Genomic DNA, 12878 nt, shown 5'->3' with positions numbered 1-12878 from the left:
CTCTGTATCCTGGATGATCAGGTTGACAGCAAGTTCAGTACCCTCCATCAAGGATCTAACTATTCATAGTGAGAAGCAAATAAGGTGGAATTGAAGTAGAACGAATAGATGTTGAATAAGTTACGTTTCAAATGATAATAAATATCTGATTACATTACTTAGTAGCTGATTGAGTATATCAACCTATCAAATTTCAGATAGACCGGTCTGAGAGTTGCGCCCTAAGAAACATCTATTCCTACTCTTACAAAGCTGGGATTCCATCAAAGAAGACACCCCTTTTGCTATGCCATGCAGCGGTTGTCAAACGCGTTAAAAGAGAAAACTGCGACTTCTTCTCCCTTATGATATGACTCAGGCTTAGCTTGGTGGCCATACCCCTCTAATCTATAAATAGAGGTCCGAGGTTTGATTCCTAAATAGTATTATTGCTTAGGATCTGTTTGGAAAATCCAGTAGAATTAGGCTAGATTTCTTGCTGAATTCATGGAGCCAATAATTTATTTGGATGGAGCCTATATCTATTGGAGTTTTAACTTAGAAAAAAAAAATTGAAAAAATCAAAACCAATCTTGTCCCCTATTTGTTAAGTATTTCGAAGTTTTTAAAACTCTTTTCTTGTTTAGTCCCACATTGGATTTGTGGAAGCAAGTCTTCTTGCTTAAATAGTTTTTCTTTCTCTATAAGCCTAAATTGGGCTATATGGGATTAGTTGGTGAACACGTGGGTGAGCCTTAATATTCTTCTTTATGTTTTTTCTAAATTTAAACCTTTTGTATAAGATTGTTAGAGTTTTAACTTAGGCAAAAGATTTAAATTTCCAAAAAAAATCAAAACCAATCGTATCTCCTATTTATTAAGTATTTCAAAATTTTTAAAACTCTTATCTTGTTTAGTCCCACATTGAATATGTAGAAAGCAAGTCTTCTTGCATAAATAGTTTTCCTTTCTCTAGCAATCCAAATATCGGGCTATATGAGATTGGGTTGGTGATCGCGAACGCGCAGCTCGACTTAGCTAACTGTGCTCGTGCCCGTGGCATTTGAAGACGTCGATCTGGTCAAGCCTCTCTCTAGCGATCATCCTCGCCCAAAAAGAATCAGGTTGAGCCAGATTGTTATACATTGAGGATGAGATTACCGCAAACCTGCACATAAGGAATGACTCATGTTCTTAAGGCAGTGTATAACACATGCCTCCATCCAGATATGGGTAGGCCAGTAACCCTGATTTTGTAGAAAATTTAGTCTAATACTTTTAAATTTCCTAAATATGCTCCTAAGATTAATTTTTCCTCATATATGAGTGGAAATCTCCCCTCCAAATGAAAATCATGAGATATTTATATACAAATGGAAGTCCCCTCTACTACAGGAAAATGGGCCTTTCCTGACGCTTTTCTCCTGATGCTAGGAGGAAGCGTTGGAAAAAAAGGGACTGCACCAAAATTTGCCGACGCCTCAATTAAGCGTCGGCAATTTCGAAGAATAGACGACGCGCAAAAGTATCGTCATAACCTTGCAGAAAAGACCGATGCTTTTTAAAAAGCGTGGGGAATAAACGATGCTTATTAGCGTCGTTGTATTCGCTTTCCTAAGATGATTATAAGCGTCGTCAAAAGTCAAATTCGCAATAAAACCAATGGCCGTCCCCCTCATCCTCATTTTGCATCCCGATCGATCAAGCCCTAGCTCCTCTGGCTCCTCCTCCCTCCTCTCCGACGACGAGCGACCGATCCTTGTCCTCTCCGGCGCCGAGCGACATCCGACGCCAAGCTTCTCTCCTCCTCCCTCCTCTCCGGCGCCGAGCGACCGTCCGCATCCTTCTCTTTTCCTTCCTCCTCTCCGACGACGAGCAACCAACCCTTATCCTCTCCGGTGCCGAGCGACGTCCGACGCCAAGCTCCTCTCCTCCTCCCTCCTCTCCGGCGCCGAGCGACCGTCCGCATCCTCCTCTCCTCCTTTCTCCTCTGCGGCGCCGACCGGCCGACCCCATCTCTCTCCGCCTGAGAAAGAGGTAAATCAAAAGATTTTTAGAGGCAAAAATAGGTTACAAAAATGAAGCTTTTTGTCCAGTACCAATTTGTAGCTTCCATTTTAATTTCTTGTTTCCATTCTCTTTTCTTGTATTCTCCTGTAGAGTCATGCTGGAGGTCTCATGTCCATCGAGAGTTATCCGATCCCACCAGTAGATCTTAGCATGAATCTTAAGGAACTTCCCTTCGAGCTTGTTCAAATACAGTTTTTGGCATTGCCATTTTTTATTGTTTGAGCTGAAGTGGTCTTCTCACGTATTTTACCTTCAGAAGACCTCTTTTTGTGCATTTGAATGCTCCATGATTTTAATTTCGCTCTTAGTTTGGAGATGTGGCAAGTTTAGGGTTCTTTCTCAGCATCATATGGGCCTAATTTTGTGTATGATTTTTGAGTATTTTTCATAGCACCGGGAATCTACCCATGTTGGTACCCAAAAAAAAAAAACCATGTCTGTGAAAGATATAGACACATTTCCTTATAAAATGTAGCTTATAGAATTCTTGCCAAATTATTAGTGAATCATGTGAAGCCCTTATTAGGAAACCTCATTTGCCCCAGGCATGCTGCTTCTATGGCTGATTGTAATATTTATTAGGTGCTTTCTAGATTAATGGGCTTTCCTAGTATGTGGATCCAATGGATCATGACCTGCATATCAACCCCCACCATCGCAGCTTTTTATTAATAGGAAGCCTAATCATTGGTTTAAAGGTAAGTGTGTGGCATTAGGCAAGGGGACCCCTCATGATCCTAATTATTTAATTTATGTTCTCAAGTTCTTAATAATGTCCACAATAGAGTGGGGTGGTTGCATAGACTAACAAGGATTTAGTATCACCCTGATGGATCTAAAATTTGTCGCATATCATATGTTGATGATGTGTTCATGATTACTAAAGCTTCTCTTGATTATTGTGTTGCTAATAGGAATGTGTTTGCCAACTACTGGGATCCCACTTACCAAATGGTTAATACTGATAAGTCTATCATTACTTTCCCAAGTGAATGCATCCTAAATTGCAAAGACCAGTGGCCCATAGTTTACACATTCAGATAGGTCAGTGGCCTTTCATGAATCTTGGGGTTCAAATTGCTGGTATTCAGCTACCTATGGGTAGTAATTACTTCTTGATAAAAATTAAGCCAAGTTCGGCGGTTGCAAAGGAGAAAAATTCCTAGAAATGCTTCTTAGTGCTGGAGAAATATTAAAAATATTTCCCAGGCAGTCAACAAATCAAAGGTAGATTAGGGCCCTGCATCTTCATCCCACTTTATTATGGATTACATTTCTCCCATTGCAAAAAATTAATTTCTTGACAATGTTTATTGGAATATGCATGCCATTACTAGTTTGGAATTCTCTATATTCCTTGTTTTGTTCTTTGTTTTTTTGAGTAAAGGTGACAATAGTCACCATCATTTGATTGATTTAATGAAGTGATACAAAAGGGAAGAAAAACAAAGTGAATTCGGGAGTTTTAGGCCTCCCAAAGAGTAGGCCTAGAACTTTCTGGGAGGATTTGGGCAGTACAAAGTAGTTTTCAATTGCAAATTCTAGCCATCCACATAACATTTTCTACATTGCAATCCGAGCTTCACATTGCACGCTCTCTATACATTGGGCCAAGTTTATCTGATTATAGTGTCCAGGTACAGTTTTCGAGGCGCCAGCTCAACAGACTTTCAATTTTTTTTCTTTATTCTTCTTTTGATGAATATCCTTGATTCTTTCTGTGCATACTAAGTAACAACATGCCGTAAGAAAAACGATTCAGAGATGTTGAGTTTCAGCACACATCCGTGGGATCTTCTTCCGATCAGTCCCTGCCGTCCCAGCAGCCTGACGAGTCCCAGCAACACGAGTTCCATACTCAGCACGAGTCTCAGTCTGAGCACGTGTCACCTACTGATTGTCCAGACATGGATGACGTGCATATCCAGGGTAATTTTATTTACATTTTATATATTAATTTTTCTTACAATCTAATTATATTAAATCATTTGCTTTTAATGTTTTAATTAATGGATATTTTATTTTATTTTTATAAATGGACCGGGAAGAGTGAGGAGGACACGAGGACCCACTCGAGCACGGGACGTGTGGAACCTACATGAGGATAAGAAGATCGTGGTCCATTGCAATGAACTGGGGCAGCCTATCAAGAGGGCTGCAAGCATTTTATCGACTTTTCTAGAATCGGTTGCGCGGAAGGGTCAATTGTGTCCACTCAACTATACAAAATAGAATGAAATGCTTCCTTCGTATAAGATTGAGCTTCTTAAAGTTATTGAGGTAAAGAATTGAATTTACTTACTATCACAATTTTATTTTTTGATTTAACATTATTATAACATTCTTTAATTACTTTGGTATAGCGTAAGTTTTTGCTTCCTAAAGAGAGCCATGAGTTGGTGTTGAAGTCCGTCAACCGCAAGTGGAAAGAATATAGGGCCAAGTTAAAGGCGGACTGGAAGTACGATGGTATGACAAAAGAGGAGGTTGCCCATGTTTGTCCTCCTAATGTAATTCCTCATCAGTGGAGGGAGCTTGTCCACTACTGGTTTTCCGAAAAAGCTCAGGTTGTGTATATTTTTTCAATACCTTAGATCATATTTACTAATAATATATATTACAAATTTATACATTAAATATATTATATTGTTTATTTTTTTGGGGGGAAGACATATTCCAACATTGGTAGAGCTGCACGAGCCTCTCAGACTGTTCCTCATACTTCAGGCTCGATGAGTTATGCTAGACTTAGAGCTGAATTCGTAAGTTTTTTTGAAATTCATTGAAACTATTTTTAACTATTCTATCATACAGCATGTATCAAGATAACTAGCTTGCCAATATATTTTTTGTTGTAGATGGATAATAATGGGAGGGAGCCTGTTAAAGTGGAGTTTTATAAGATGACTCACACCCACCGAGATGACAGTTTTGTTTGGGAGGAGTCAAGAGATATAGTTGTATATATTCATCTTTGAATCTTTCAACGATATTATTATTAGTTCTATTATTGGCATACATTAATATGATCTTTTCTTTTGAGAGATATAGGACAGGGCAACAATTCTTATTTCAGAGCGCGTCGGAGAGTCATCATCATCCGACGCAACCAGCCAAGTCGAAGCTCAAGTGCTCGCTGAATTATTGGGCCCAGAGCGTTATAGTCGAGTAAGTGGTTATGGCGTTGGTGTTACCTCCACTCAGTTGTCTGCAGTAGGCATGTATACAAGAAATGCTGGAGAAGGTAGTAGCGATGCAGAAGTTAGTAGACTTCGGGCAACAATTGAAGATATAAAAGATCGCAATCAGATAGAGTTGGCAGAGCTGAAGCAGAATCAACAAACTTTGCAGTCTCAACTTGAGCATATTTCATCTATGTTACAGCAATTTCTCCCTCCTCAGGTAAATAACTCTATGTATTTGATGACTTTACATAATTATCACTTATTTTGCATGAATAATGATTTTCATATTCCTAACTTCTAAAGTTTTTTTTTTTTTTGTAGATTTCTGATACTTCAACAGCTTGTAGAGATGATGATTGTGCTGAATCCGGTTCCTGATATTTTTTAGACTGTTATCTAAGGAGTTTTATATATATTTTTCTTATATTTTTTAAAATATATTGTAATTCTAAACTTATTATGTAAATTTAATCATATATGACAATATGAATGTTTCGAATTATCTGAATGTTTGTCTTGATGTAAATGTAATGCAGCTTCATATTGGTATAATATGTTTCTTAATATGCATTTGTTTTTCTTTTTTTTTAAAAAAAGTACCACTCCCGATGCTTTAAAGTGTCGTTAAAAACCCTTGGCACGGGCTGGCACGCTTTCGCCGACACTTTTAATGCATCGACAGAACAATGTACGCCGACGCTTCAGTAAGCGTCGGTAAAGCCTTGGTTTTGCCGACGCTTTCTTTTTACATCGACAAAAACTTTTTCCACTCATGTATCGCCGACGCTTTTGCGACGCTTTCTGTAGCGTCTGTTGGGTTTTCACCGACGCTAATAAGCATCCGTAGAAGCTATAAAAAAACGTCGGAAATAACTAGTTTTTTTTATAGTGCTCCGAATCTTTTAAAGAAATAAATAAAAAAAAAATTCCTCTCTGCTTTTATAGTGACTCTCATGGTCCTTGACCTCAACCATTTCCGTGCTCGTGATTCAAACCACTGTTTCTATCTAGTATTTCCTACATGGTTGTCTACTGGTACATGATGTGTATCGTTTTATGGCTTATGGTAAAATTTGTGTATACGCAGTTTCATACAAAAATCTGGCTTAAAAGCAAAATCAAAATGCTCCAGTTTTTTTTTATGAATAACTGAGATCAAAACATATACTCACCTAGGACGCTCAAGATAGGTGCCGTTGCATGCATGGCTAGGAGCATTCTAATTACATCAAGAGGATCATCTTCCCATACATGAGCAAACCCATTCATTCGCCCAAGATAAGCAACCTTATCAGCCACCTGAGTCACTTCTCGCAGCTCATCCTGATATCCTGAAACTGATGCAGGAGCAACTGAGAACTATCACCAAAATTGTGGAGTGCATATTTTTGAACTCCCCACGGTCAATCCATTATCCACAAACGAAACCAGTGCTACTAGAAAAATCACCTTTTCTTCTCGTAATCAGTCATGTTTTTGTAAGAAAAATTATAGATGGAGAGAAGGAAGAACTTATCAGTTGAGGCGTGATTTCACTGTCCTTAAGAATAGATCGCGCCCCTCGGAGATTGAATCTCGGTGTAGCAGGTAATGGCGGCCTATCCTCCAGGATACAACAACCGGATCACTCCAAGCGTACACTCGCAGATGCAGTGATACTGTCGAACAGCCCAGAACCGCACTCTTGGAATGACAACAGAGAAGAGTATCTCGGGAAGAAGAACAGAGAGGCAGAGGCTTTCGGGAACCAGAGGGAGGCCAGAGAGCCAGAGAGAGGAGAGATTTTTATTAGATAACTCTATCGGATCTGATGGGGTTTAAAAAAGAAATAAAGAGGCGTATTTAAAAGACACGTCTTTTTATGAAAGAGGTGTTTTTTAAAGACGCCCGTTTTATCAAGAGAGAACCAAAGACGCGACGTTTTATTCAAAACAATTCAAAAAATAAAACGGCAAAAAGAAACCTGACTCAAGCCCACACCCGCGGGGTCCCCCCCTGCACGTGATAATTGAGCGCGACGCGCCCGGTTAAACGTTTCCGGATCGGATTCGCCAATTTTGGCTTGGACCTCCATTGGGCTCATGCGCGTGTGGGCTACCTACTTTCTTTGCTTCACCAAGTTAGAAAGGCTGAATACTACATAAAGACCTTTTAAGTTTTATCTCTTTCCAATGTGGGACTAAAGGAAGTACACTAAACAAAAAGGCAAAAAGCAAAGAAGGGCAGAATTGGAATTTTAAAATATTCCAACAATCCCCCACATATTTTAAAATTCAATAATAAGTTAACGAGCGCGAGAGTTCAATGCATTAAATTGGTGTCTTTGAGACTATGAACCATTTTTAGGACTAGTAAGTATGACTTACAGAACTTTTGGTGAAACATGAAATTTCTATGAACCAAAAGTCCTTTATGTAAATCAGTGACTCATAGCCCACATTGACCTCTCAAGTTCTGGGCTTGTTCTAAACGGGTTGGTGCAAATAGGCCATGCACCTTACCTGGATATTCATGAGTGCTTTAGAGAACTGCCTAATTCTCATAGGAAGCGGCCCCACTCCCACACCCATATAGGTGGATCCATCAAGTGTGTACTGCAGGTAGACACACCATCCTTAAGGACTATGGTATCCATTAAGAGCTTTACCTCATCCTTATCTACTGCAGTTTGCACTATCTACACCATAGGGATGGATTTTCAAATTAAATATGATAGTGTACTCACAGTCAACTAGCGACTTGTTATTACCCATATGAACATGCTTCATGGGATCTCCAATCACACATGTTGGGTTTCTATCGTTATTGACTTTGATATAGGCATTAGTCCCATCCCCCTCGATGTTTCACTCACTAGTTTTCTACCTAGTGGTTTTGTCAAAGGATCGGCCAAATTCAACTCTGACTTTACAAACTCAAGGGATATAATCCCATCATCAAGCAGCTGCCTTACAATATTATGTCTCAACCTTATGTGTCTATTCTTTCCATTATAAACTTTATTCTTAGCTCGATATATAGCAGCTTGGTTATCACAAAGAATAGACACAGAAGGTGTTGGTTTATTCCATAATGGAATATCTCCCACAAGATTTCTAAGCCATTCAGCTTCAGAACCTGCCTTTTCTAAGGCAATAAACTCGGACTCCATCGTAGACCGAGCGATGCATGTTTGCTTGGATGATTTCCAAGATACTGCACCCCCACCAAGAGTAAAGATATATCCACTCGTGGATTTCATCTCATCTGAATCAGAGATCCAATTTGCATCACTATACCCTTCTAGTACAGCTGGAAATCCACGATATAACAGACCATAATTAATGGTTCCTTTCAAGTACCTTAGTACTCTATGAACAGCACTCCAATGATCCTTACTAGGATTATGAGTATACCTACTCAATCTTCCTACTGCATAAGCAATATCAGGACGAGTGCAGTTAACTAAAAACATTAAACTACCAATGATACGAGCATATTCTATTTGTAAAATACCATTTTCTTTATTTTTCCTTAAATGTATACTAGCATCATATGGAGTAGATACGGGTTTACTATCATATTGCTCAAATTTTCTTAAAATTTTCTCAATATAGTGTTCTTGTGATAGCATAAGTCCATTAGAACTTCTTGTTATTTTAATCCCAAGAATTACATCAGCTTCACCCATATCTTTCATATCAAAATTTGAAGCTAAGAATTTCTTAGTATCTATAACTATATTCAAATCAGTTCCCATTATAAGCATATCATCAACATACAAATAAATGATTACAACAACATTATTAACAACCTTACTATAAACACACTTATCAGCCTCATTAATTAGAAAGCCATTAGATATCAATACTTTATCAAATTTTTCATGCCATTGTTTAGGTGCTTGTTTTAATCCATATAAGGATTTTACTAATTTACAAACTTTGTGTTCATTACCAGGAACAACACAACCTTCAGGTTGTTCCATGTAAATTTCTTCATCTAATTCTCCATTCAAGAATGCAGTTTTTACATCCATTTGGTGAATTACTAAATTATGAATGGATGCTAATGCAATGAGTACTCTAATAGATGAAATTCTAGAAACTGGTGCAAAGGTGTCAAAATAATCAATATCTTTTCTTTGTGAGTATCCTTTTGCTACTAATCTTGCTTTAAACTTATCAATTGAATTATCTGGTTTTAACTTTCTTTTAAAAATCCACTTACAACCAATTGATTTAGCACCTAGAGGCAAATCAACTAAGGTCCATGTATGATTAGACATAATAGACTCTATTTCATTATTAATAGCCTCCTTCCAAAAAGGTGCTTCAGCTGAAGTTATTGCTTCTTTATAATTTTGAGGTTCATTATCAACAAGAAAGGTGTAAAAATCATTTCCAAAATTTTTCTCTTTTCTAGTTCTTTTACTTCTTCTTAAATCAATTTTATAATTTTCATGTGCCTCCTTTTCTTGTTTATTATGAGGCAGAGAGTCAATTTTTTCTTTACCTAGTTTCATAGGAAAGATGTGTTCAAAGAAATCAGCATTTTTAGATTCTACTATAGTGTTGGGTTCCATAATATTAGATTCACATTTTAATACCAAAAATCTATAAGCAGCACTATTTAATGCATAACCAATAAATAAACAATCAAAGGTTTTAGGTCCCAACTTTCTTTTCTTTGGTTCAGGTAATAGAACTTTGGCCAAACACCCCCACACTTTAAGATATGTAAGGTTAGGTACATGACCTTCCCAAAACTCATAGGGTGTCTTACCAGATTTTTTATAAGGTATTCTATTTTGAATGTGACAAGCAGAAAGAATAGCTTCCCTCCACAAATAAAGAGGTACTCCTGAGCTTATTAACATAGCATTCATCATTTCTTTTAAAGTTCTATTTTTACGTTCAGCAACTCCATTAGATTCAGGAGAATATGGTGGGGTAATCTCATGGATTATACCTTTATCTTCACAAAATTTATTGAAGAGATTATACTCATATTCTCCTCCTTTATCAGTCCTTATTCTTTTAATTTTCTTATTAAATTTATTTTCTACTTCAGTAACATATTGCTGACATTTTTCAAAAGTTTCATCTTTAGTCCTAAGTAGATATACCTTAGTGTATCTAGAATAATCATCAATAAAAGTTATGTAAAATCTTTTTCCTCCTCTAGTTGGAGTGTTTTTCAAATCTCCTAAATCAGAATGTATTAATCCAAGTAATTCAGTTTCTCTTTCTATTGACTTATGACTCTTTTTAGTAGATTTAGATTCTACACACACTTCACATTTGTCATTCACATTTCCAAAGGTAATATTATTTAACAAGCCTAGGTCTTTCATTTTCTTGATATAAGAAAAATTAACATGTCCCAATCTACCATGCCATACATCAACAGAATCAATCAAATAAGCAAAAGATGATGCATTTTCATTCATAGTTTCGGTTACATTCAAGACAAATAAACCCTGGTTACAATAACCCTTCCCAATGAAAACATTGTTCTTAGTCATTACAATTTTATCAGACTCAAAATACACTTTAACTCCAGCCTTTCCTAATAAAGAAACAGATACTAAGTTCCAACGGATATTAGGAACATGCAGCACATCATTTAGGGAAAAGACTTTTCCTGATGTTAGCTTGAGGAGTACTTTTCCTTTGCCAACCACTGGCGAGGGTCTCGAATCACCCATGAACACTTGTTCTTCGCCTTCATTCAATGGAGTGTAGGAAGTAAACGCACTTCTATTTCCACAAATATGTCTGGTAGCCCCAGAGTCTACCACCCAGTCCTTTGCTCCCATAACCATGTTGGTTTCAAACACAACTGCTGCAATAATATCTGTCTCCACCAAGTTAGCATTTGGTTTAGCAGATATATCATTCCTTTTTCTAAACCTGCATTGATTAGCATAATGTCCAGGTTTTCCACAAACAAAACAAGTTCCTTTCTTTTTAAAAACAGGACCTTGGAACTTAGGTTTCTTATCATTTTTGAGATAAGGCTTCTTGGATTTTGAACGAGACCCACCTGGTTTGCTGACTATTACATTGGCTTTTGAAGTCATTTCCTTGGCCAATTGTTCTCGGTCTCTGACTCGATTTTGTTCTTCTATTCTAATATGAACAATAACATCTTCAAGACTCATATGTTTCCTTTTGTGCTTCATGCTATTTTTATAATTTTTCCAAGACTCAGGTAATTTTTCAATCAAACAGCCGGCTAGGAAAACTTCTTGAAGCATTATATCTTCATTTTTAAGATCAGTGACTAACCTATGAAAATCATGTATTTGGGATGACACATCCCTATCCTCGGACATTTGAAAGTGCAGAAAATTTCCTATAGCATATTTCTGTATTCCAGCATCTTCTAACACATATTTTTTATTCAGATTTTTCCAAATTTCTGCAGCTTCTTTGTATGAACAGTAGACATCAAAAAGTTCATTGGACAGTGTACTCAGAATTGTGTATCTACAGATTTTATTTCCATGTTCCCACTCTTTGAATTTAGCATCAAAATCTTCAGACCCTTCTATCGGTTTTGACTGATTTAAATACTGAGCAAAATTAAGCATATCCAATGCAGAATAAACACGTTCTTGCCATCTCTTAAAATACATACCATTGAAACTCTCAATTTTAGAAGTATCAGGAATTGATCTAGCAGTAATCATAGCAGAATCCATGCCGATCTATTCTTAAGATTGTAAGAAAAATTATAGATGGAGAGAAGGAAGAACTTATCAGTTGAGGCGTGATTTCACTGTCCTTAAGAATAGATCGCGCCCCTCGGAGATTGAATCTCGGTGTAGCAGGTAATGGCGGCCTATCCTCCAGGATACAACAACTGGATCACTCCAAGCGTACACTCGCAGATGCAGTGATACTGTCGAACAGCCCAGAACCGCACTCTTGGAATGACAACAGAGAAGAGTATCTCGGGAAGAAGAACAGAGAGGCAGAGGCTTTCGGGAACCAGAGGGAGGCCAGAGAGCCAGAGAGAGGAGAGATTTTTATTAGATAACTCTATCGGATCTGATGGGGTTTAAAAAAGAAATAAAGAGGCGTATTTAAAAGACACGTCTTTTTAATGTAATGTAATATAATATTATTATAATATAGTACTATAACATTATGTATTATAGAATAATAATTTAATATAATATTAAATTATTTAACATAACATATCAATGTATTATGATATAATATTATATTTATAGTATAATACAATAATAAATATATAAAATATTATAATTATTAGTGTAAATTAATTTTTCATCCTTCTAATGACCATTTATCTCTCTAACAAATTTTCTAGCTAGGTGATAAAATTGGTTAAATAATTACTAATATTTTTATTTATTTATTTATTTATATCAGATTATTTGCCACTCACTCATTATTTTTTATTTATTTATTTATTTATTATTTTATTTCATTGAAATATAGAAGGGTCGCCGGCCATGGGTGGTGGCCGGCATGGTGGCTGCCACCGTGGGCAGCCACGAGCTCCCAAAACAAAAAAAAAAGAAAAAAAAAGAAGAGGAAGAAGGAACAAAAGCGGCGACGTTGAGAGGAAAAAGAAGATAGAGAGGGAGAGGGAGAGGATGGGTGAGAGAGGAAGAGGTGGGATGAGGATTTT

General features: G+C 37.0%; 1 protein-coding gene and 1 long non-coding RNA gene across 2 annotated transcripts; one reads left to right on the top strand and one right to left on the bottom strand.

The window, feature by feature from the left end:
* Positions 1 to 4711: 4711 nt before the first annotated feature.
* LOC149768768 (uncharacterized) lies at positions 4712 to 5758 on the top strand. The gene is made up of 3 exons (XR_016398500.1): positions 4712 to 4811; positions 4908 to 5451; positions 5556 to 5758. It is a non-coding gene; the product is annotated as an uncharacterized LOC149768768 (long non-coding RNA).
* Positions 5759 to 8013: 2255 nt separating this feature from the next.
* LOC148715421 (uncharacterized) lies at positions 8014 to 11922 on the bottom strand. Its single transcript, XM_088712502.1, has 2 exons — positions 10608 to 11922; positions 8014 to 9320 (listed from the first exon to the last, which is right to left on the bottom strand). The coding sequence occupies exons 1-2, from the start codon at positions 11920 to 11922 to the stop codon at positions 8014 to 8016; spliced, it is 2622 nt and encodes an 873-aa protein (XP_088568628.1).
* Between the last annotated feature and the right edge of the window lie 956 nt (positions 11923 to 12878).

Source organism: Phoenix dactylifera, chromosome 1, assembly GCF_051530095.1.
Source record: "Phoenix dactylifera cultivar Ajwa chromosome 1, Ajwa_hap1_PhDact_Kaust_v1.1, whole genome shotgun sequence".
Lineage (NCBI taxonomy): Eukaryota > Viridiplantae > Streptophyta > Magnoliopsida > Arecales > Arecaceae > Phoenix > Phoenix dactylifera.
The sequence above is the reverse complement of the archived record's forward strand: the minus strand, read 5'-3'. Positions and strand labels throughout refer to the sequence as shown.

Coding starts and splice junctions, on each gene's coding strand:
- LOC148715421 (XM_088712502.1), bottom strand. CDS start 11,922: ATGGATTCTGCTATGATTACTGCTAGATCAATTCCTGATACTTCTAAA. Junction 9,321..10,607: donor TTCTGTTGATGTATGGCATG/GTAGATTGGGAC, acceptor CCTTTGCACCAG/TTTCTAGAATTTCATCTATT.